General features: G+C 40.6%; 2 protein-coding genes across 5 annotated transcripts in view; one reads left to right on the forward strand and one right to left on the reverse strand.

Annotated features, from left to right (window-relative positions):
- The window catches only part of LOC124135638 (UDP-N-acetylglucosamine/UDP-glucose/GDP-mannose transporter-like), an 85,877-nt gene that overhangs the window by 35,910 nt on the left and 23,114 nt on the right, over positions 1 to 26,853 (reverse strand). The gene's annotated exons all lie outside the window — the stretch shown is intronic.
- LOC124135637 (angiopoietin-1 receptor-like) overlaps positions 13,839 to 26,853 on the forward strand; it is a 55,922-nt gene continuing 42,907 nt past the window's right edge. Inside the window, exon 1 of the mRNA XM_046501064.2 lies at positions 13,839 to 14,171. Coding sequence (XP_046357020.1) covers positions 14,093 to 14,171 — 79 coding nt within the window. The 5' untranslated portion in view covers positions 13,839 to 14,092. The remainder of the gene's footprint in view (positions 14,172 to 26,853) is intronic.

The following is a 26,853-nucleotide window of genomic DNA, read 5'->3' on the forward strand; positions in this document are numbered from 1 at the left end:
GACGGTCAGTTACGTGGACGGCAACTGACTAACATTATCTGCAGAAATATATTTAGGTTTGGCTAGTTGTAAGATAATATATTGAGAAAAATACAACACGTATTATTGAAAAATGACCACTATAATAATGGATTAATTATAGTTATTTTAGAACTATGACAATATCTGTCCAAGAGCCTACATTTCGGCCTTCGGATGGTAGCCCAGGGTGGAGACGGAAGACAAAACTCAAGGTTTGACGTTAAAGACGACAGCAGCCATGTTTATTGTTGATGGGTTGGAATAGGTCGAAAGGGTCTAGTTAATAATAACGTGACAGAACGCACACCGGGACCGGGTGGCCAATATTCCCGGGTGGGGAGATCCGCTCTGTCACTTACACCAGTCGATGATCTGCCTGTCTCTCTGACTGACAATGTCAGTCAGGTTTTATAGATAGAGGTATTACATAGCAAGGGGCAAGGTCATTGACCCACGTGTATGTATATACGTAAGATCCGGTGACCTAAGGAGGTGTTGATTGACATTTATAAATAGCGCTGGAGATTTGGGTTCCTGCTTATGATAAAAGGGGATACGCCGAATGTTTGCTGAATATATTAAACAGCCAAAGGGCATAGAATTTCGGTGCACTTGGAAACATATTGAACCAATCAGGTATTTAAAATAAATGAAGCTTTAATTAAAAGTATTGAAATGGGCTGCACTATAACAATTTCAATGATAAACTATTCGTATTAGGGATTGGAAAGTCAAGATAAATCCTCTCCTACCGAACGTTTAATTGTTGCTGTATTGTGTCTACATTTCGTGGCAAATAAAAGCAGAGTACCTTCATGTCAAACATGACATGAAATGTTCAAACTGAGGAATGCATGTTATTCCCTTAAATTTATACCAAAAGTCGCTTAAAGATGGTACTTGTTGTTACCCTGTCTGGCGCTCGGCATTAAGGGGCTAAAACAAGGACAGGTCGGCTATATCGAAGTCAGTATTTTCACTGCGGCATGGTATCTCAGTGGGCTAGCACTATAAATCGGCTTCAGTCCGGACTAGTTCAAGCAGCCACACACACGCACGTGCATGCATGTCGCTATATAGGTGCAATAATCTTGGACGCGACGTCAAACCCAAATTTCATCTCACCTCATCTTAGGTGCAAACAAACATGGATGTGTATATACCAGGAGTTGTAAGGATAAGTCATACCCCATTTGTCAGACACCCCAGTTGCTACACAGTGGAGTCAAAACATATTATATTTTCCTGTTGTGGAGATTGACAAGTCCATAAAAACCAATGATCCTCTCTATCATTAGGATCAAATAAATGAAGACGTTTGAAGTCAATGCTCGGATACAATAGGAATATGTATTGTTTTACTTAATACCCGTATATATTTAACCAATGAACCATCTGATCATGAAAGCAACGTTAATGTGGAAGTTCTCACCTCAGCTTCTTACGAGAATATTGAGTTTTGTCAATTTATATGTTTTACAAAATTGTATTATCAGAGATATCAGAATATTTCACAAACATGGCAGGTTTGCAGAAAGCTTATGAAAATGTGAAGAACATGGAATATCAACATCAAATATCATTACCACAAAAATCTTAATTAGTAAGAATAGCAGTTAGAAGGTAAGATGCAGTCTGGTTATTTAAAGTATGCTAATACAGAACTTGATTATACGCTCAATACCAAAGGGTGAATACATCACAAATTGTATAATGTACAAATTTCTAAAATGTTTTGTTTTACATAATATAAAAAGTATTTCAAGAAAAATGAACTTTTAACTAATAACATCCAAAATGAGAAGCCGAATTAACATGAAAAAATGTGTTTTTATGATTAGATACTGGATTACATATTGGATTAAGATAAGGTTGGATTAGGGTAAGGAAATATATCATTCCACTAGCAAAAGGGGGTAAGTCGCATTAATATTGAGTCGCATTAATTTCAGGATTTACAGTATACCCTGTCGATAGTGTTGAAACTTAGAAATGAAATTTGTTTTCTTCTTTATTATGATATGGAAAGGATTTTGTCGCATATATTTTTATAAAAACAAGAGAATATCATGTTTTAGTCAGTGACAACATTTTGCCATTTTCTGTAGAATAAATTGATTATGAGATTATATGTTCACCGAAATTGAGTCGACAAAAGTAATCGGTTCCAAAGTGCTAAATGCTGTACTTTGATATAGTAATAAAATACACCTTGTTGATTCTTTATGTGGCTATTAATGCCCATGAAACACCCTTGAAGTAGTTTCATTTATTTATTATAAGTCTTATTTATTATAAGTCTTATATTCTCACGAGGTGTCTGGCAAATTGGGTTTGATCGGAACTAATCCATTTTACCACTTGGTAACACGCATCGGATAATGGAAGAACTCAACCTTGGCATTTTTGGGGGTTTAAATGTACAGTAAACTACGGTTATAACGAACTCAAAGGGACCACTTATTTTAGTTCGTTATAACCGTAGTTCGTTATAAGCATATATACAGCATATATACAACAAATGGCCGGGAATAAAAAATAGGTTCGTTATATCAGTCAGTTCGTTATAAGCATGTTCGTTATAACCGTAGTTTACTGTATCTGACAAATGGGGTGAGACCTATGGATGTTTTAACAATGCACATCTGTCTAGATCCATTGTAGATATACAATTACAGGTATGAAGATTATTACATTATTGATCTATATATGAAATTGAGGTAATTTGGAAAGTATTATGGCTGCTGGGTTGGGTTCCTAGAATAATTAGGAGCATTACATTGCAGAGTTAGACTCAGCGTGAAAGCAAGCATAAATATCCATACTAACACATTCAATACGATGCACATTTCTGTGTTTGTACCATCACTAATCTTTTTTACCTGTTATCTTCCCCACTAATCTAATAATCCCCACCAGCCCACGCTAATCGTAGGAGGCGACGAAATGATTGTTTGTTTGTTTGTTGTTTAACGCCGCACTCAGCAATATTCCAGCTATATGACGGCGGTCTGTAAATAATCGAGTCTGAACCAGACAATCCAGTGATTGACATCATGAGCATCGATCCACGTAATTGGGATACGATGACAAGCATCAACGTGTCCACCCGATACTCTCAGTCGCCTCTTACGACAAGCATTTTCTCCTTTTACGGCAAGCATGGGTTGCTAAAGAGATAGTCTACCCCGGATCGATCTTCACGGGTCGATCCAACATGAAGCAGCCCTACTTCCCAGATAAAAGATGTTTTGGTATTGATAAACCTTGTCCCTTACTGGTTATGTGACAAATAGTACTAACTATTTGTGGCGATCGTAACCACTCGTGTCATTCCGGGACAAGCGAGGCGAGTCCCAGTCCATTACCAACATGTGATCATGTACTTGAAAAGGCTTACCTCACAGATTTGTTGTAGATGATGCCCATATATGATTCAGTCGGTGTTATTTGCAACACGTGCGTTGAGTGAATTAAAAAAGGGTCAAGATAAGAACAAACCGGTTTGAAATAATAATTGATCAGCTGCAATTCACTGATGCTGAGCCGTGACTGATTCACAGCTGTGGCGAGGTCACGTATAGATATGTGAGCGTCGAAATTGACAGAGCTTTGTAACCACAGTTCTAACATATATACAACGGTATTGATTTCGCTATGATCTATATTTGTCATTGTACGCTGTGTAGCTGCAGGGCAGATTGAGAATAGATTGTTGTTGAATGAATTTAAGACAACAGCGGCTACTCTGAAGACCATGATACTGGAACACGATTGATGATGATCATAATGATATAGCTATATTGTTTTCGTCGTCATCATCATCATCATCATCATCATCATTATCATCATCATCATCATCATTACAACAACCAACATTATCATAATCGTTGTATCACCTTTGTCATAATCAACATCGTTATCATCAGCATCGCCATGACGATCATAACTCGCACCATGGGGGGAGATCGATTACCTGCGTTACCATTTTTATTCTTTCTAAAGCCGAACAACAAGCTCTAAACCTGACCAGAGCTGAGAGACAAGCGATCAAAGAACTCCAACTGACAAGTTTATTCAAGATCGTCCCTGCTGACAAGGGCAAGGCCACAAACATCATGAACACTACAGACTTCCAAGACCAAGTCAACAACATCCACCGCAAGACCCCAACCTCATACTCCAAGATCAAGGAAGACCTAAAAGCTAAACTCCTATGCCAACATTAAGCCTGGTTCAAACACCTTAAGGACAACTCTGAAATTAGCCATGTACTTCACAAAAAACTCTCCATCAATCACCCCCAGTCACCCTATGCCAGAGCCGCCATCAAAACCCACGAGAACCCTCATAAACCAGGCTACGTGTGTGTTCCAGAGACACTGTCGTCTATGACACGGCCTTACATCTTACCAGAATCCTTGCTCCCTCAGGTAAATCAGCTCCTTCATCTCAGACGCCACTGACGAACCAGACCCAATCATCAATTACGACGTAGTTGATAGATGACTTCACATTTTTTAAAAGTAATCCCATATATGATATACAACGGACAAATGAATCAGAGAAGGTAATTTTTAATGATTAATGTCCAAAGAAGGATTTTAATTAACGGTGGTAACCAACTTCCTGTACACAACACTGGGCGTAACGTTCATGACGGCGCCTCCACACCCTCGCCCTACCATCAGCAAATCGAAGATTAAATCGGGATTCATCACTGAAGACGACTTGATTCCAATTCCTCTGAGTCCATCGTAAGTGTCGCTGTGCCCGGAATTGACGTTGACGTCTGTGTAATTGAGTCAGAATCGGCCCGCAGCAAGGCCGTCGTGCTTGAAGGTGAGCAGTTCTCAGACGGTTTCGAACAGTTTGCGCACTCAGTCTACCCCTAATCAGTTCCTTTCTGGTTGATGTAGCCGTCAAAAAATGGTTACGGAGGTGACGTAAGACAATCTGACGATTCTCTGCATGTGACGTCACACGTAGTCTACCTGGCCGAGGGTGATCAGCGGTGGTACCCGTTTGCTGTAGACGCGTCTGTAAATCATAAACAGTCCGTCGACTACAACCCATCGTCCTTGCGACTTCAGCTACGGACGTTCCCGTCTGCAACATGCCGATGGCACGTTCACGTTGCACATTTGAAAGGCGTGGCATGACAAATGGCCGTAAAGACTTTTGTTTTCTTGTGTTTTACTTTTTTTTGTTAATGACTGCTAACAAGTATGGCTGAAAACACGTGCGGTATTATGGCCACGTGACCAGTTGCACGTGAAAAACCACTTTTGCCACTATAGTGCTGTGCACATGATTTTGATCGATTCACCTGCACAAAAACGGGTGTTATCTGAAGACAATACGTCGCCATTACTGTTTAAATACACAATAAGGTTTGTCGATCTTGCAATCAACTTGAATCCATTGCTCACTTGTTACCGGAATGTCAAGACCACGCCCCAGCCCGGGCTCGGTAAAACAAGAATTACAGTTAGACTCGCTATCGGTCATAGATCTCCTAAAGCCAAGAGATGCAATAGCGAAGGCCAAACCAACTCTATTTCTGAGAGGTTTACAGCTACTCGAACGTATAAACAGAGCAGCCAAGGATAAAAATGAAATTATATCAAAATACGAAAATGGAAATCATGTCAACACAAAAACAGAAATTCTGTGAATACCAAACTCGCAATAGATATGTGTACCCTACTCACACACATGTGTCCCAAAGAGGGACAGGTCAGCCGAAATTGTTTAAGGCAGAAGGCGACCTCTTAATCACCCGACAACAGTATAAGGCTCTATACCGAAACGTCGCTAGTAGAATATAATAAGGAAGCTGTTATCCATAAATTGTGTCTACTTTGTCATCCGACAACTTGGAAATGCCTATCAAAGATTCATCAAAAATATTATCACCACTGTCACCATCATCAAGCTGTCATAGTCATAATCCGAATCACCATTGTCATCATCACCATCATTATATTCACCTTCGGCATCAGTCTAGTCCACATCATTATCATAATATTTACCACGATTGCCAGATATATACTCACCGACAAATGAAACGCGAATATCATACATGTTGGTTAAAATACAAGAATTACTCATATTCAAGAGATATTAGATTGGTTCTACGCACAAAAAATTGGAAATCACGTGCAGCATCTCGGGATAATAATAAAGACACTGTGGTATAACGTGACTGATTGTTAGTTTTGTCATTAAGTGGTAGGAGGCGGTCGGGTAGCATTGGTGGTTTAAGCGTTTGGTCGTCACGCCAAAGACCCGGGTTCGATTCTCGACATGGGTATAATGTGTGAAGCCAATTTCCGTGATATTGCTGGAATATTGCTAAAAGCGGCGTAAAACCATACTCACTCATTAAGTGGTAGACATTGGAAACATCTCTTAACGGCAAATACTTCTCTATTTGTTTTTATGGTTCGCGTTTCTTTTGGCGGTGAGTATATATCCAAAAAACAACTATGCTACCCGTATCAAATACATCACCATGGAATAACCATTTCTTGTTTGTTTCATTATTAGACACAAGTAAACATGTGTCTATGTTTTCGTTGGCCCGGTAGTTTAAACAATAAACAAAGTTCAATAATACATGTTGATTATTTTGTGTAATACACAACCTCAACAAACCGGACGTCATTAACGTGGAAACCTGAGCTTTTGAAATGACTCATTTATCCTATAAATCTCACCCTCAACACAGTCCATTATACACGAGAACACGTCCTTAAACAAGACATATTAAGTCTAAGTCTAAGAGGTTGCCCTGAGATGCGTTACAGATGAATCAGCCCTTGACAGTATTCAGTTATCACAGCTTGTCAGCGTAACGTGGTAGGAAAGCTCAAAGTGATGCAGGTCTCGGACGTTAACCACATTGGTTAAACCCACGTGCTGACAAACCAAATCATTTGAGTTAAAACTGAAGCGTTTCTTTAACAAATCAGTTAGGACATCCCAACCCTGGTAAATTGATCAGTGGAACGTGCTAGTTTGTCTTCCAGAACCTTGAGAATAAATTAAAAAAGGAATCCAACTCAAGTCTAGAATGATTTGGCAAGTCTAAGATTGCCTCAGCTCAGAACATTGTTCTGGGCTCTATTTATATTTTCCTTTTTAGTTTGTAGATACATATTTTCAAATATAACTTTATTTCTGTGACTAAATGTTAGTCTAGGAACGTGCGTGTGGTGAGAATTACCGACAACCAAATATCCAACATCCGGGTACACTGTGTTGTCAGTAGGCTCAATCGGGCTCCCTTGGTATTTCATTCCATGTTGGTTGGCCAAGTTGTTGCCAACGTCATGGTCGTAATTTTCAACTTCGTCACACAAGGAGCGGTGTGGGAGCCTGCTTCAGCGCACATGACCCTCTAACATTGTTTTCAAGGAGAGTGTCGATCCCGATCATTGATTGTGTCAAACTGCGTCCGATCTCACAACACGATGTCCGGCGTATCCAGTGTTAGACACACACACGTCACTTGTCAGAAACGTAACCCGTATAATTGTTATTTCCGACTGGGTCGCGATACGGTGCCTAATGCTATAAGTTCTAATGTATATTTTAGATTTTGTGAAAAATGTTTCGGATTTACATGCTACAAAAATTATATGAATGTCATGTTCTATTAACGTGGGTGGCGCGCCTGTGTGGCGCAGTAATAGTGGTGCTTCTGGCCACAAGTTAACTCATTGCTGAAAAAATCATCCTGCTGTAAAATATTGTAAATACAGTCAAGTCCCGTTAATCCGACATGGTTGGTTGCATATGATTATGATGGATTAACGAGTATGTCGGATAAAAGAAATTAAGTAGTATCAACATTCGTGATCGAAAATCGGACAACTACACGATAGATAAAGATACAAACACGTAAAAAAAAGTAAAAATGAAGTATTCATATTGTCATGTTACATTGTTGGCGGAATATGTTTTCTAATCATGCAACCTCTAAAGCTCAACACAAAAAAAAACGTAAATAAATTATTTTCATCATCATCATCATCATCATCATCATCATCATCATCAAGGGGCGGTCGGGTAGCCTAGTGGTTAAAGCGTTCGCTCGTCACGCCGAAGACCCGGGTTCGATTCCCGACATGGGTACAATGTGTGAAGCCCATTTCTGGTGTCCTCCGCCGTGATATTGCTGGAATATTGCTAAAAGCGGCGTATAATGAAACTCACTCACTCACTCATCATCATCAACATCATCATCGTCATGCGCAGCTTGTCAGACCTTTATGGTCCTTGGTTCGAATTCCAGATCCGCCCTGATTACGTTTCTTGGTTTACCACACCATACCCATGCCCGTGGGTTTCACCAAATTAGTAATAGACGTCAATACCTGCATCACTCCACATCGAGGTGGCACGTCGTGATTAACTGAAATACTGCAGAAAGCGACGCTAAAATCAACTCATTCACTCGCTATCTATTTTCGTCGTCTTCCTGCTCGATCGTCATCAGAATGATCGTCGTCATTAACCCTATCGTCGTTGTTATCGTGATTATTATCAGTATCAGCACAAATAGAGAGTGAGTTGGGGTTAACTCAGCAGTGAACAATATTACAGTTATACCACGGCGTGTCAGCTTTTGTGGGAGAAAATCACAGAGTGATGCAGGTCTCCAACGTTTACCATCATCGAACCTGTATCCACATCGATCTAATATGCTCACAGACGTTGGTCCCCATGCACGAAAAAACATCGTTAAAGATTGTTATGTATTGCCATGCACATCTTTTATCGTGCATTTTCACCATTTTCACAATTCACGCTCACACACTGTAGAATGTTGCAACAGTCGGTCGGGTAACTACAAACAGTCCTGTCTCGGTTCTTGACTTCGAAGCTATTTGTTTTCATAAAGGTTTCCACATCCGCTCTTAGAAAATAGACTAGACACATGTCGTAAAAGGTTTGAAGTCATTCTTATATACAAGTACAGCCAGCCGTCCAATCCCGAAACTCCTCGAACGATCAAGCTTTCCATGTATGTCAACAACCAGGGGAGGTAACTCTAAATTCCACTCACTTGCTGCCATGGACAATTCCAAACTTTCAACAATATTTACAGCCACATATCAATATTCTTTACATCCGACTTGTTAAATCCGACGTTGTCTGTAGGTTAGGGATATAATCAGGGAGCGTGTTTACTATTTGATTAGATATGGTAACCATTCCACAAAGCGATCCTTGTGTTAGCCTGCGTTAATTTATGACGGAGGTAAAACACACATGTAGCGCTACCGTCGCTTTGTGACACAAGGCTCTGTCTTGCACTATCTCATTAAAATCACATATTTCACTCCGATTCGACACCTCTCTGTTCAATCTAATTAAATGAGATCTGGGAGAAGGTATCAAATCGGAATTAACAAACTACTGAAAAGGTTATAAAAGGTGTTTGCATATTACAGTCGGATATATCGAACCAAATCCTCAATCACCAGGAGTGGTGATCAACGTTATTACTGACATGAGGGGCGGTCGGGTAGCCTAGTGGTTAAAGCGTTCGCTCTTCACGCCGAAGACCCGGGTTCGATTCCCGATTGAAGCCCATTTCTGGTGTCCCCCGCCGTGATATTGCTGGAATATGGCTAAATTCGGCGTAAAACCATACTCAGTCACTCACTCACTATTACTCACATGAATACAGTTTTGGATATAACCAATTAATTTTAAGGTCTCAATGACTTCGTCACATCCGGAGTTGTTAATTGTAGAAAAGACGTCTTCTGTCAGAGGTCAAATTCCCCAATCTGTATACATCACGAATCCTTTTTATGATGTGCTAACCTATTTTTTCTGAAAAAAAGGTATAAATACCATGTACACGAAACACATATAGCCTTGTATACCATAACATTAACACATTGTGATCTATCGCGACCACGTGCTGACCTACCTTGGAATGAGTGACGGAATAAGCGACAGAGAGACTGAGACAGGGGTTGAGGTACGCTATCCACAAGGGTTTCTTTCTTGTAAGATTAGCATGCCGTCTCGGGTCGGAGGCAAGGCGCCGTATAGGCAGAGGGCATATAACCAGTTCCTCATGAAGCAAGGATGGTTGGCACTTTGGCGGGATGGATATGGGCTTCAGCAGAGAGTTTTTATCAATGTTATATATTCCCTGAGGCAACAAATTAGATAACAGCAGTCATATGCGGGGTTTTCATTAAAGTTAGAGAATGGACGGTTGACCACTGAAAAGGTAATAATAATAACAACAACAATAATAATAATGATGATAACAACAACAACAACAACAATAATAATAATAATAATAATAATAATACCCCGGTCCATGCAATTGACACAGGGAAAGGTTGGAGGGTTGGGGTTGGGACGCAAAATCTATCACAACTGCCATGAAAAAATGACACACTTCTAGTTTTTATAAAATATTAAAATATAAATTTGAACTTTATTAGAGACAGTTAATGCTTTACATGAAAGAATGTTCCTTTTAAGACCCCCCACCCCCACCACCAAAAAGAAACACATCTTGGTTGATTACTTTATTACGACGATCAAACAAAAAACATGCGCTTTGAGCATACCCAGGTGAGGATACCAGAGCGTTAAAAATGGACTTATTATCATATAGAAAGACTACTGACTTCGTGTAATCTTTTTGGTCTTCTCAAAGAACGCTCATAAACATGGTCCCTCCCGAATGTTATCTCCGAACAAAGATTGGCATTTAGTATATACTGAATGTTGAATGTCCGCGGCTTTATTGATGGTATAGGTGTGACTCACTCAGAACACACCGGTAAGGTCGAAACCTTACGGAAAGATTCGAGCGATGCCGGCTGTATTGTTGGTTTGACTAATCCCGATGGACGTACACCCCTTGATAAGGCTGATTAAAAACTACAGACAACGGTCGTGGGGTGATGCATGGTTTGGATATATCTTAGTCAGTGTTATAAACGTCCGCCTTAAACAATACGTTCAGGTTTACAATTAATGAAAAACATGCGTGCCCTGCACCACGTGACCGGAGAAAACAGCACGATAACATTTGGATTTGTTGAACCAATAGAAAAAGTGAAATATCAAGTGGATAATCGTATACCTCCACAGGCAAGACCCCCATCAATGTAGATTTAATGTCACAACAAAAAATACTGGTAATGGTGATGGTGGTGTTGTCGTTAAAGGGCGACGTGGGGAAACAGAGGGGGTATTTGTGCCCCAACACATTGACTTAACGTAATAAGAATCAGAAAGTATTATACATATTTTTTTCTAAATCGTTTAGAAAATAGAAAAGAGACGTCCTCATAAGTAATGTTCATTTGGATACACGTTTACATTGCACATCAAAATTAATGAAGGGAAAAGAAAAGAAAACAAAAGAAAAGCCTCTGCTTCATGATATGGATTAAAACCTTAGGCAGACACTTTCTTCCCTGAAACATGACATATTCTTTCAATACGAACGCAGACCAACATGATAGAATGTTAAAATGATTTACAATCATGGAACTAAATTTGTTTAAGCCATTTGAGAGTTTATCTAAATTACATAAAACATTACTGTCGCTGTGCAGAGTTGCGTCCCTTGTACTCGTGTCAGGATCTGCTGGTCGTGCGTTCGAACCACAGTTCATGAACCTTGATCAGTCCATAAATGTGTTCAACAAAATGGTAAATGTGTATGACCTGTAACATAACACTTGATCTTCCCTCCAACAGTAAGTTGAACTAGAACGAAGATATGTTTTCTTCTTAAAGTTTGGGTGTCGATTCCAAAACACAGTTTTCAATTTGCCTCAGAACCTCGTAATACAGGACATAATAAATAATCGTAATGTCAATATAAGAACTGTCTAGAATCTAAACCACATGGCCGTCTCTGTGGTCTGGAAGATAGAGTCTCTGCCCGGAAAGCGGGATGTCGGGGGTTCGATCCCCGGTCGCGTCATACCATTGGCCCCCTAACCACGCCTCTGTGGAACCAGTCACTGGGGGCTAAGCCTGGGCTGTAGGGTGTGTGATTTAACTGTTCGAACCCAGACTTAGCCCCCAGTGTCTGTTTCCTGTTCCGGCAAATTCAATCTGCCCAACGTGGAAGACGCTTCCAGGATGACGAGGACATAAAGGCTGCCACATAGGCGTGGTTAGAGGGCCAATCTGCGGATTTCTATAAAAGTGGTATTAAAAGCTTGAAGGACAAATAGAATAAGTGTATTGAGGTGAATGGAGATTAAATTGAAAAATAAAAGTGCAAAATATATTCTGCGACTTTGTCTTATATTGAAGTTGCAAAACTTATTGAACGCCCCTCGTAAGTGCTATAATCTAGAAAGCGGCGTGAACACCCATTTCACCTCACCTCACCTAAACCAGACAGTACGAGTGCGATGGTGTTAAAGCTGGGATACAGGTGGTGGTAATCAACCTATCTAGCGATATCTTCAGCTCTCCGTTCAAACGATTATGTAAATCATTTATTGTTAATACAACAGACCTTGTGTCACGTGCGAACCGGGGTCCGACAGGTCCCTAACTCAGTGACCTGGTTGTCCCCAGACGGCGTGGGGCGCGGAGCGCGGGGCGTGGGGCGTGGGGCGTGGGGCCTTGCTCTTTATATCAGTCTCTGGTTTTAGTCCCCTACGCCAAACAAATACCATTCTCCCCATTTGTTTTCAAGGGGATGTGTGTTCCTGGAGGTTACAGGCTGCCGCGGCATAGCTGGAATATTGGTGAGTGCGGCGTAAAACAACAAACACAATCTTCAAGATAGCAAAAGTAGTCCTTTGACAACGTCTGTAACACTGACTGTACGCTCATGGATGTGAACCACACAAAACCAAACATACTGTACGCTGTATGGACTATTTTAGGTTAGTTAGCCTGGTGGTTAACATACCGCCCGCCTACGTTAACGCTGCAATAACTAAATAACTACACCTTTACATAATGTTGTCCAAAGTGACTGGACGCACAGCGCCTTCTTTAGACATCGTAATATATGCTTGGTTGGTTGGTTGGTTGTTTAACGCCGCACTCAGCAATATTCCAGCTATATGACGGCGGTCTGTAAATGATCGAGTCTGGACCAGACAATCCAGTGATTAATATCATGAGCATCAATCCACGCAATTGGGATCGATAACATGCATCAACCAAGTCAGCGAGCCTGACCACCCGATCCCGTTAGTCGCCATCTACGACAAGCATAGTCGCCTGTTATGGCAAGCATGGGTTGCCGAAGACCTATTCTTCCCCGGATCTTAAGCATCAGACGGATTTAAATTTTTCATATTTTTTCTTTCTCATTTTATTTTAAGATGAGCTGTCAATGGTATAATGTTCCGAGTTTGAAGTACTAATTTTTAGTTGTTGCATCTGTCAACAGATTCACCAATCACATGTTCCTGAATTTCAAACTCGGCTAAATGTGTATTGTGAACTTCACTATAACCTCACGTATCTAGTATCACCGCGATGCCTATCAAGAAAACCGTCAACATCACCAAGCGACTTTATGTCATGATAGAAATAAACACTTGCTTGTTAAACATGCCTCAACAGCTATTACTCTATATCGCAGATCGGTGGAATTTAATCTGTTAAAAAAATGATTTATTCAAGGCGTACATACAGACGAGCTTCCATCCCATGTCCTCTATCAACTTAATAATCCCGCTAACCACCACCGCCCGCCCACGTCTCTTAAACACCTCATCTATTTTAATTTAAAAGGGGCAATTTTTCAATACAGTTACATTAACATTTCAGTTAAACCTGACGGCGAGGAACGATAGCCACTCAGAGCTCGAGTTGGTCTCATTAAGACAGAGAGCCCGTGTCAATCAAAACTTACTGTTAATGACCTATTGTGGTTCGCGCCTTTGCTGACTGTCGATATAGGGCATTGACGAAGGAGACTTAGAGAGGAAGTCGGAACCCTAGCATAGGTCTTCAGACTCAGCGAAAATGAAATTGACTTCCTGTCTTTGATATACTGCTGTGGTCGCTCGTGGATATAACGTTATTTCATATCGTCATGGCAAGGAACGCCAGAGGATTTATCGCCGCCAGTGTTTTCTTGTCTTTATTTCTGGCCATTCTTGCAAGACCGAAAGGTATGTAGTTTATTTACCTGTGTGATGTGTATTGAATTTGAAAATTTGAAATAATGATAACTAAGGAGACGTGTTAATGTTAATTTGTTGTTTAACGCCGCATTCAGCAATATTCCTGCTGTGTGACGGCGACCTGTGAATAATCAAGACTTGACCAGAGAATCCAGTGATTGATATTGTGAGCAAGATCCAAGCGATCGGGGTACGAAGACATACTTTCGGTCAAATCATCGAGCCTGACCAACCGATCTATTTTGTCATCTTTTAAATCCAGCATTGGTTGCTTGGGACCAATTCTAACCAGGAATCCCCATGGCGCGGTGATGTTCTTTGTTTGTTTGTTGTTTAACGCCGCACTCAGCAATTTTCAAGCTATATGACGGCGGTCTGTATATAATCGAGTCTGGGCCCTAAGGTAACAGTTGAGCCTATTTTAACAAATACGATTACTTCTATTTATTTCGATGCGACCTCTCAATTGAAAACGCATATTTTTAAATGTTTAGAGCATTTAAGTATCAGACAATGGATTTCTTCCGTTTTCCTTTTAAAAAGCTCTCTTATTCTCAAACTGTAAAGGTATCTGTGGGAAAATGTTTCATATATGACGTCGTTTATTTGATCACATTAAACTGAAACACTGGCGCAAAAGTTGCTGTTGCTAGCAATAACTTTACCGTTCCTTGTTTAAAGCGTGCATGTGAGAATACGAGGCGTTGAAACTCAGTCTGAGCAAAAATACAAGGTTTACTTCGGTACAACGTTCGTGTCCTTGCATCAAATTGTCATTATTTCAGCGGGTCGTGATTTTTTAGCTTCAAACTGAGAAGCATGTTTCATAACGTCCTTATCTGATTTCTTTTTACTCAATCTAGCCATCAATTTTAGTCCAAGTGCATTTTCTCATGCATGTAAATAAATTGAAAAAATGCCTCTTTCTTTTCCTGTTCCGTTAACTTTCGGACAAACGGTGACTCAACGAAGAGATCGTGTTTCGTTCCGAAGGAAATCAGTGTATTTCACCACCAGATCCTGGAGTAATTCTACAAACAATTGGAGCTGTGTGTTAACCGCTGATACCAGGAGGTTCGGGTTTCAATATAAACAGATGCACCTTTTGAGAAAAACCGGCAACGCCAATTAATCCACAACGAAGTTGTTGTGCAAGACCCTCCTTCTATATTTAACTTCACAGTCAGTTTTCACAAAACTTTCACACATAGACATATGTATTAGTAAAAGTATTGCGGTCTCTGATTTATATGTATATATATTTTTTTTAAAAAGGTCCGGTGATTGCGTTTCAATTAAGGCTGCATCGTAGTCTAGAGATTTGGTAATGGCGTCATCATTGGTGGTCTTTTGTGTATTTAATAGGCGGCGTGAGGTATTTGGAATGTAGTAAGCGATCGCAAAGAACTTAAGTGACAGATAATTAGCGCTCATCCTACAAAAAGACAAAGCCACACTTTCATTTTCTTAATCTCTAGAAAGTGTGTATCGGATCATCTTGGAACGCTGTTCTAAGTCTAGCCGGGAAATATGCACAGATATCTGCCAAAGTAGGTGTATCAAAACTTTTGAATTCATGAGAAGACCAGAGGGGCTATTCGTGCACCAGTAAACGCTTACAGCTCTAAAATATTTTTTTATTTTCCATTTCTTGTCAAGACTTTTTTCGAGATATAATGTAACGCAGCTTCTTTGGCAGAACGCTGACTTACACATAAAACACGCTGCGGTGCGTGCGTGCGTGCGTGAGTGCGTGGAATGGTGTGTGGAACTTAGCTTGCTATATAACGATTGTTGGGAGGGTGGGGATGTTAGCAACCCGTGTATCGAACATCAAAATTAATGTGCTGCTGAAAAGTGTGACATGTGACTAAAACGCCCCCATAACCAATCAGAAATCACCGTGCCATTACAAACCTTAACACATTATCTACAAGGCCATTCAACACATTGTCTACAAGGCCATTCAACACATTGTCTACAAGGCCATTCAACACATTGTCTACAAGGCGATTCAACACATTGTCTACAAGGCCATTCAACACATTGTCTACAAGGCCATTCAACACATTGTCTACAAGGCCATTTAACACATTGTCTACAAGGCTATTCAACACATTGTCTACAAGACCATACAACATATTACCTGCAAGGCTATCCAACACTTTATCTACAAGGCGATTCAACACATTGTCTACAAGGCTATTCAACACATTGTCTACAAGGCCATTCAACACATTGTCTACATGGCTATTCAACATGTTATATACAAGACTATTCAACACATAATCTGCATAGCTATCCAACACTTTATCTGCAAGGCTATTGAACACATTATCTACAAGGCTATTCAACACATTATCTACAAGGCTATTCAACACATTACCTACAAGGCTATATTCAACACATTGTCTACAAGGATATTCAACACATCACCTACATTTATTCATCACATTATCTTCAAGGCTATTCGACATATTGTCTATAAGAATATCCAACACATTACCTACAAGGCTATTTAACACATCGTCTATAAGGCTATTCAACACATTTTCTTTAAGGCTATTCAACTCATTATTTACAAGGCTATTCAACAAGTTATATACTCGTCTTGTCAACATGTTATCTACAAGGCTATCAACACATTGTATAAAAGGCTATTCAACACATTGTCTTTAAGGCTCTTTAACTCATTATTTTCAAGGCTATTCAACAAGTTATATACTCGTCTAGTCAACATGTTATCTACAAGGCTATCAACACATTGTATAAAAAGGCTATTCAACACATTGTCTTTAAGGCTCTTTAACTCATTATTTTCAAGGCTATTCAACAAGTTATATACTCGACTAGTCAACATGTTATCTACAAGGCTATTCAACACATTGTCTTTAAGGCTCTTTAACTCATTATTTTCAAGGCTATTCAACAAGTTATGTACTCGACTAGTCAACATGTTATCTACAAGACTAGTCAACACAAGGGTCGATTCTGGACGAGACAAACCAATGATTGACACTCTAACAACCATGTCAACCAGCCTGACCCCCCGATTCATTAAGCCGCCCCGACGAGCATCAACGAGCATCAACGAGCATCACAGGTTACTGGGGATCAATTCTAACCCGAATCCTACCGGGGTGGTAATGTTAGTAGACATATAAGGATGAGCGTTATCTAAAATAAACGGACCCTTTACTACGGAGACCTGTAAATAAATCAGTCTTTGACAGACAAACCAGTGGTTGATATTATGAACAACGTCCACGGATCGGGGTACGATAACGGGTAATCGACCCCGTGACCGAGACACTAACCACCCGTTTCCACAAACCACAGAGTGCCCCCCCCCCCCCCCCCCCCCCCCCTCCCCCCATCATACATTGCCTAAGTGATAGTAAATTCATTGATGCGGACAAATATAGGATCGAAAAACCTGAGATTTTCACACTGCACACTTCCACAAGAATGTATTTGACATTTACACCTTCTCTGTGAAACTGCACAAATAGAAAAGGAATATTCACAAACTATTTTTGTTACAAACGGATATGGAACGGAAAATGATTATTTGCCCAAAAGGATTTTTAGGGGACTGTTTTATTTCGATAAGAAACATTCTGACATCAATGACCACAGTTTGACAATGACCGTGTACTTGACTTGAGTAGGTCATTCCTCCCAGCCAGTCTCTTGTACTGGGCCCAAGGCGTGGCCATGCTGTAGAGCCTTAAATAAATGTGATCTCAAGTGTCTTGGGCTGTGATTTCCTAACAGTATATATTTATATGATGGAGAAAATATAACGTGTGCTTCATGAGACCCTCGGGTGTAAATTCGACAGATGGTCACAATATATGTAGGAGCAACAGCAGCAGCAGCAGCAGCAGCAGTAGCAGCATCACTACATGTCAAGGGAGTATACCCCCAAGGGTACACACGTACTTTTATGACTAAACCTTATCTACCATCCGCAGGATTTTCCTTTTCTATTCAATACATAAGTAGCAACACTATATTCACTGTTTATCATCTTTTCACCGCAACAGTAAACGGCTAGTTCTCACATGCTTTAAGTATATTATCGCTCAATCGAGTCTCCAGGTTTTGACCTACAACGAACTTTGACATGTGAGTGGAAGTGTTTTCTAACTGTGTGCGTGCGTGCGTGTGTATGTGTGATGTATGTGTATGTGTGGTGTGCGTGTGTATGTGTGGTGTGCGTATGTGTGGTGTCTGTGTGTATGTGTGGTGTCTGTGTGTGTATGTGTGGTGTGTGCGTGCGTTTGTATGTGTGGTGTGCGTGTGTATGCGTGGTGTGCGTGTGTATGTGTGGTGTGCGTGTGTATGTGTGGTGTGCGTGTGTATGTGTGGTGTGTGTATGTGTGGCGTGTGTATGTGTGGTGTGTGCGTGCGTGTGTATGTGATGTGTGTTTATGTGTGGTGTGTGCGTGCGTGTGTATGTGTGGTGTATGTGTGTGTAAGTGTGGTGTTCGTGTGTATGTGTAGTGTGTGTGTATATATATGGTGTGTGCGTGCGTGTGTATGTGTGGTGTCTGTGTGTGTATGTGTGTGTAAGTGTGGTGTGCGTGTGTATGTCTGGTGTGTGCGTGCGTGTGTATGTGTCGTATGCGTGTGTATGTGTGATGTGTATGTATGTGTGGTGTGTGCGTGTGTATGTGTGGTGTGCGTGTGTATGTGTGGCGTATGTGTGAGTTATCTTGGCCTCGGATAGAAAATTGTTTCCACTTTCCGAACGGAGCTTTCCCCGACGTTTTTTTCTGTGATAGCTTCTCAGACGTAGTGACATATTATTGCCCATCGATAGTTTGACCTTGTTGCAGACAGTTTTTAACTCATATATGTCAGCTGCCAAGTTGATAAAGTTAAGACGTCATTCTTAAAGCTTTAAAGTATGGCATTGGTTAAGGCATACTTTCCAGTGACACAGTGCCAATTATTGACATCCTTATTCGCACGGTCGTTACACTAAACAAATATGGATAATTTTCTTACACGGATGTGATTTAGTGTGAGACCAGAAAACGTTTTAAAAAAATCCCGTTTAATAAAGTGGCCTTAGCGTAGGGACTATAGTAATACGCTTCGACATGACTTGGGCTGAATAAATGTGATCATTGAATAAAGATACAGAGGAAAAAAAACCCACCATAATTCCCAGTAATGGTTAAAGCTGCATTGTCATGTTTGAAAAATTCCATAAAGACGCATTTACTGTTATTTGAGTATTTAGCTAAAAACCTCTTGTGTATTATTTTCTAAAGGCGATTTAACCAGCGTGAAGAGGGTTTAGTACATAAGTGTGTTCGCAGACTAAACAGACATATGGTGACTTGCTTGAAGGTGGTCCTATAAAGTGTTTCCGATGCGTTATGTTTCCTCAGCATAGATGTTTCCGTGTTATCCGTATCTCAGCATAGATGTTTCCGTGTTATCCATGTCTCAGCATAGAAGTTTCCATGGTGTTATCCGTGTCTCAGATAGATGTTTCCGTGTTAGCCGTGTCTCAGCATAGAAGTTTCCATGGTGTTATCCGTGTCTCAGATAGATGTTTCCGTGTTAGCCGTGTCTCAGCATAGAAGTTTCCATGGTGTTATCCGTGTCTCAGTACAGATGTTTCCGTGTTATCCGTGTCTCAGTACAGATGTTTCCATGTCATCCGTGTGTCAGTACAGATGTTTCCATGTCATCCGTGTGTCAGTACAGATTTTTCCATGTCATCCGTGTGTCAGTACAGATGTTTCCATGTCATCCGTGTGTCAGTACAGATGTTTCCATGTCATCCGTGAGTCAGTACAGATGTTTCCATGTCATCCGTGTGTCAGTAAAGATGTTTCCATGTCATCCGTGTGTCAGTACAGATGTTTCCATGTCATCCGTGTGTCAGTACAGATGTTTCCATGTCATCCGTGTGTCAGTACAGATGTTTCCATGTCATCCGTGTGTCACTACAGATGTTTCCGTGTTATCCGTGTGTCAGTACAGATGTTTCCATGTCATCCGTGTGTCAGTACAGATGTTTCCATGTCATCCGTGTGTCAGTACAGGTGTTTCCATGTCATCCGTGTGTCACTACAGATGTTTCCGTGTTATCCGTGTGTCAGTACAGATGTTTCCATGTCATCCGTGTCTCAGTATAGATGTTTCCATGTCATCCGTGTCTCAGTATAGATGTTTCCATGTCATCCGTGTGTCAGTACAGATGTTTCCGTGTTATCCGTGTCTCAGTATAGATGTTTCCGTGTTATCCGTGTCTCAGTATAGATGTTTCCGTGTTATCCGTGTGTCAGTACAGATGTTTCCGTGTTATCCGTGTGTCAGTACAGATGTTTCCGTGTTATCCGTGTCTCAGATAGATGTTTCCGTGTTAGCCGTGTCTCAGATAGATGTTTCCGTGTTATCCGTGTCTCAGATAGATGTTTCCGTGTTATCCGTGTCTCAGATAGATGTTTCCGTGTTATCCGTGTCTCAGATAGATGTTTCCGAGTTAGCCGTGTCTCAGCATAGATGTTTCCGTGTTAGCCGTTTCTCAGCATAGATGTTTCCGTGTTAGCCGTGTCTCAGCATAGATGTTTCCGTGTTAGCCGTGTCTCAGCATAGATGTTTCCGTGTTATCCGTGTCTCAGTATAGATGTTTCCGTGTTAGCCGTGTCTCAGCATAGATGTTTCCGTGTTATCCGTGTCTCAGTATAGATGTTTCCGTGTTTTCCGTGTAGGTAGTCTTACGTACCTTTTATCAATACTCAGCGATATCACGGCGGGGAACACCAGAAATGTGCTTCAAACATCGGATCCATGTCGGGGAATCGAACCCGGGCCTTCGGCGTGACGAACGAACGCTTTAACCACTTGGCTATCCAGCCGCCCTCTTAGTATAGAGGTTTCATGTTGTTGAATGTGAGATATTACTTGGCTTCAGTTTACTGGGTATATTTATAAGGTACATCACATGGAAATCTTGAACACGCGACAAGGAAACATATATATGAAGAACCTATTTCATATCTTAAAACATAACCTAATACAGACACGTCATCAGAGATCCAAGGTTCTCATATCCTTTCTACAGCTGTGACTTTTAGTTGCTTAGCACGCATGCAAAAGAAATTACAATAATTTATAATAATTATTTCGTTAAAACCACTAACAATTAAGAAAACAATATTGCTTCTAAACAACTCGGATAGTGTCAAACATTTTCACAGTACTTTAAATTTTCACTAGCATCGGGTTAACAGGAGAGCTAAGATGTCAATCTGATATTACAGAGTGACGCTCTGTATATTGTTTGGCTTTTCTTACTTATATAAATATGTATATATATACATACAGATTCAATCAAATTTAGTAGACACGAGGAACCCTTTTGGGTTATGTGTGTGACAACACGGGCAAAACCATGTTGGTTTTAGAGAATGTTTACAAGAGATTTTATATGTCAAACATTAGTTACATTGATTTGAGACGTTTGACAGCATGTTTACACGTCTCCCCGTTTCTTTCATTATTCACGTGAGATGTGACTCTTTTTGGAATATTACGATTATCAATTGTTATCTTTTTTCATTAAATCATTTCCATTTCTTGAGTCTGAGGTTCTTGTTTTCCTTAGGCTTTTGTTCACTTTTTAAATTTATTTCGTGAACATTTCATTTACTTCACACTATTTGTCTATTTTAATAAGAATCCAATCCTACGACCAAGAGGGGAGAAATGGGTTGTTTATGGTTCAGGGCCCAATTCGACAAATCCATCTTAGCACTTAGGTGATCGTAACTCCCATACTTTAACACTGGCTTACGATAGTCGTAGCGCTAAGATCGCTTTGTGGAACGGTGCCCAGGGTATCTCACTTTACTGTAATTTTATGTCAAGTTATAGTTAATGAACTTCGCTTGACGATGCACATTTGATTCCCTACACATGTCCAGATCCTAAACCTGTTTAGACCAAAACGCGTCACAATTATAGGGCAAGGATAGTGTTTAGGTTTGTGTTAAGGACCTAAAGTGAAGTGTATATAGTTTCCTAGCAACGCATGGTTGTTGTAAGGGGTGTGTAATAGTTCAGCGACCCGTTCCACAAAGCGATCTTAGCGCTGTGACTATCGTAAGCCAGTGTTAAAGTATGGGAGTTACGACCACCTTAGCGCTAAGATGGCTTTGTGGAACGGGGCCCAGGTGCTCAGGCTCGCTGACTTGGTAGATTGCACATCATCGTACTTCGACGGCGTTGAACGTTGCTTATAACCAACCGCTGTTCTAACTGGCCCAGACTCGATCACGTTGTCTATCTCCCACACCCTAGAGACATTTTTTATAAAAAAGAAGTCAAGTCAAAAATGATAAGGCAAGTCTAGAGTGCCTAAGCCCTACATCAAGGATTGTTCTAGGCTCCATTGGGATTTTAATTTATTTTATTTTGTAGATATATATTTTTAAATGAGATAACTTTATTTTTGGGACTTAATGTCAGTATATCCACTATGTACAGAAGGCTGTGATATAGCTAGGGTATAACTGACTGCAACGTACAAAAAAACGCGTGAATGACTCTTTTAGTGCTATACATCTGATTCCCGTCGACTTTTCTTTATAAACTAACAAATGTCTATTTACCCGTGGGGATTCGGTTTATAATATAGTTACCTAGCAACCCATGCTTGTCTTATTAGGCGATGAAATGGATGGTCAGGCTCCCAGACTTGGTTGACTACATGTCCCCTATCCCAATTCCGTGGATCGATGCTCATGATGTTAATCACTGAATTGTCTTGTCCAGATTCGATTATTTACAGACCGTCGTCATATAGCTGGAATATTGTGAGTGTGGCGTTAAACAACAAGCAAAGTATTAAACTAATATGAAACGAACAAGAAATGGTTATTTGATGATGGTGTGTTTCATACGGGATTCATAGGATTTTCAGTGTTTTCAGCCTATACAGTAACGTTTTGATAACGTTTGTAATTAATTGATCAAATTACATTTTCAGATGTGTGCTTTCTTGCCCATCAGTTTATCTTTGATACGATTTACTTTTGACCCCACTTGAATAGTATGGCACTTGAGAAGCAAAAACACACACAGAGTAAAGTTCTAACTCTCAGGCACAATATAGTAATAAATAAAATATTATTATTAATTATTACTATATTGTGCCTGAGAGTTAGAACTTTACTGTTAAATATATATGAATTTTAATTTGTCACAAATCGCATAAATAAAGAAAAAGATAATCTATCATTTTCTTATCGTTTGGCAGTCACATATAAAAAATACGGTAATTATATATAGTGTGAATACCATTTTTAGTCAAGTTGACAGGCAGACAGTGCAGAACGCCCCGACATAGACGCTCCTTGACCAAAGGTCAGTTGATGTCGTTCAAGAGTCTGTCCAGCTGGGTACGTTAAGTTACAGACAAGTACTTTACATGGCATATGCTTGATACTATACGACGAAGCAAAGCGACACTTTCCTGTTGTCTATTGCAGCATGTGATATTGAGGAAGTATTTGAAAGTTACGTGATATGCATCACGTACATGTAATTAGCACATTGATTTCTACATCATTACAACGTACGATGATGATGATTTGATAATAATAATGAAAGTAAAATTTATAATGAAGGTGACGCCGACGACAAATACTACTACTTCTTCTATTACTACTACTAATCATAATAATAATCATAATCATTATCATCAACTTCATCATCATCAGTAGCAACAATAGTATTATTCATATCATTATAATTATCATGTATTCATTTTTTCAAAGTAACTCACGTACTTGTATGTATATGACATAATGGTTAAATTAAATCTACCGTCAACAACAAGGGTTTTGTAACCTTGAATAGCTGATCAGCGGGCATTAAAACTGCATTCTCCACTGTCATATAAGTTGCAATCGGCGACCTATGGCGCTTTTATGCATGCGGTATTTTACGTATTTCCTGGGCGGTCGGGTAGCCTAGTGGTTAAAGCGTTCGCTCGTCACACTGAAGACCCGGGTTCAATTCCAGACATGGGTAAAATGTGTGAAGACCATTTCTGGTGTCCCCCGCCGTGATATTGCTGGAATATTGCTAAAAGCGGCGTAAAACCATACTCACTCACTCACTTAAGTATTTTACCTTCGCGGATCCTGGATTCGATTATACTGAATTCTAATATTCGGGTTATGATCCTTGGTTTGTCATCACAATACAAGTGCCCGTGGGTTTCACCAAAGTTGAGTCTGTTTGTTGTTTAATATTCTTGCTTTAGGGCGGCAACATGTAGATAATCGTATCTGGTCCAAAGAATCCAGTTGTTGATATTGTGAACATTAATCCCTGCCGTCGGTGTACGATGCCGGCCTATCAACCAAGTTACCGTGAGTGAGTGAGCGAGTGAGTGAGTGAGTTGGGTTTTACGCCGCTTTTAACAGTATTCCAGTTATATCACGGCGTGTAATCTTAATGTGGGAGGAAAGTCCGAATTGATGCAGGTCTCAGACGTTTACCACTTCGGTGAAACCCACGAGCACGGGTATGGTGCTGACAAACCTAGAAACACAATCTGGGCGAACCGGGATTCGAACCGGGATTCGAACCCACAATCATAGGTTTCTGGCGTGCCCAAGGGACGCAACTCTGCACAGCGGAATCGCTGCGCCTCAGACGACTGTGCCACCCGTGCCCTCTCCAAGTTACCGACCCGACCAACCGAGCCGTTTTGGTCGCCTCGTACGACCAGGGAGCCGTTGCACAAAACAACCTTAGCGCTACGACCATCGTAAGTCTATGTTTAGGTATGGGAGTTACGATCACCTTAGCGCTAAGATCGCTTGTACAACGGCGACCAGATTGGATGGGAGGACCTATTCTAAGCCGGAATCCCCACGGAGTTGGGTGTGTGGGTTGGGGGTGGTCCTCTAGAGGTGAATGTCTGGACCTTAGTCTTCTTTGCTGTTCCGCTCCCATTAATTGATATAACTGAACTACGGGTTGAAGTTATTATCAACATTGCTCCATATATACAAGGCAACGAAAAAACACCATAAAAGGCCTCACATACACACCATATATGGACTTGAACTCGGCATCAAGCGAACACACTATCCTATTTTCGCTATCTTTGTTCGCGGGGTAATTTCAAGAGGAAACACTTGGATGACTTGACGAAAAGCCACTTTGTTTGTTCAAGAGTGGGTTATGGGCACTTTTTTAGATTTATCTCCGGTTTATAAGGTTAATTGAGCGGTTTAACGTCGATTTGAACAGTATTTCAGTTATATCACGGCATGTCAGCTTAATGTGGGAGGAAAGCCCAAAGTGATGCAGGTCTTAGACGAAATGATTGCCTGCGTCTACGTACATGAGGAATAGCCTGGTGTCCTCTCGCTTGGGCCTCAAATGAATTTGCAGAATTAAAAATACGTTTTTGATACCAAAAATAACTGAGCCTTCTAAAAAAGAAATCATATCTGCTGCACTGAAAAGGCTGATAAGGCTTGTAAACAAACCACGACCAGCAACGGTGATATGTACGAGGTGTGACAGCATTTGTAGATTGTTTCAATTTTTCGCCTCATTTAAAATGGTCATGCATTGCTTTAAACACGTACACAGCACACGGGATCTACAACGCGGGTGTAAAGTATATCACATAAGTCGCGAGACACCATTAGGCAGCGTTAAAGTCCAATGGTACCACCCTCACCGAATTATATAATTGGCATTCGGCTTGAGATTGTCACGATCTCCGATGACAGCAAACTAATTTATGATGTGTAGAGTCACGACATTGCCAGATGTCTACAGAGATTTGCAAGGCAAAACATGGTACAAATCTTAATCTTAAAAATATGGTTATTTTCTTTCTACCCCCTTGAAGTGTCCTTCGAGTGTTTGTTTATTTGTGTTGTTGTGCAACGCAATCGGACATATTCCAGCTGTACCACGACAGTCTGTACATAATCGACTCTTGCCAGACAAACCAGTGGTTGATATTATGAGCAACGCCAAACGCCGTCGAGGTACGATAGCGCACAAGCAACCAAGTCACCGTGCCTGCCATTCGATAGAATTTAGTCATCAAGACAACCATTGGTTACTGGGGACCTATTTCTCACCTCTCTTTATTTATTTCTTTGTTGTTAAACGCGGCTATCAGCAATGTTTCGGCTATATGACGATGGACTGTAAATAATCGAGTCTGGACCAGACAATCTGGTGACTGACATCATGAGCATCGATCCACGCAATTGGGATACGATGACATGCATCAAGCAAATCAGCGAGTCTGACCACCCGATGCTGTCGCCTCTTACGACAAGCATAGTAGCCTGTTGCGGCAAGCATGGGTTGCTGAAGATCTATTCAATCCCGGATCTTCACGGATCTATTTCTCACCGAATAGGGTTCTTCGTTTTAAGACAGTTTCTCAGTTTCTTTGTGTTGCGAAAACTGTTGTCTCGAAGTTTCTACATGTAACCCGATTTCTGGATGATCATGTCGAGACAAGATGAATTCTGATTGAACGTTGCTTTACGCTAACAACATTCAAATCATTGACGTAAAACGGGTTATTGTTGTGGTCGTCACTCAGTAGAGGAGTGTGCATTAACATTGTTACGAAGGCCAGTGCCTGGGGCAT

Source organism: Haliotis rufescens, unplaced genomic scaffold (genome assembly GCF_023055435.1).
Source record: "Haliotis rufescens isolate VD_foot unplaced genomic scaffold, xgHalRufe1.0.p SCAF_2, whole genome shotgun sequence".
Taxonomy (NCBI): Eukaryota; Metazoa; Mollusca; class Gastropoda; order Lepetellida; family Haliotidae; genus Haliotis; species Haliotis rufescens.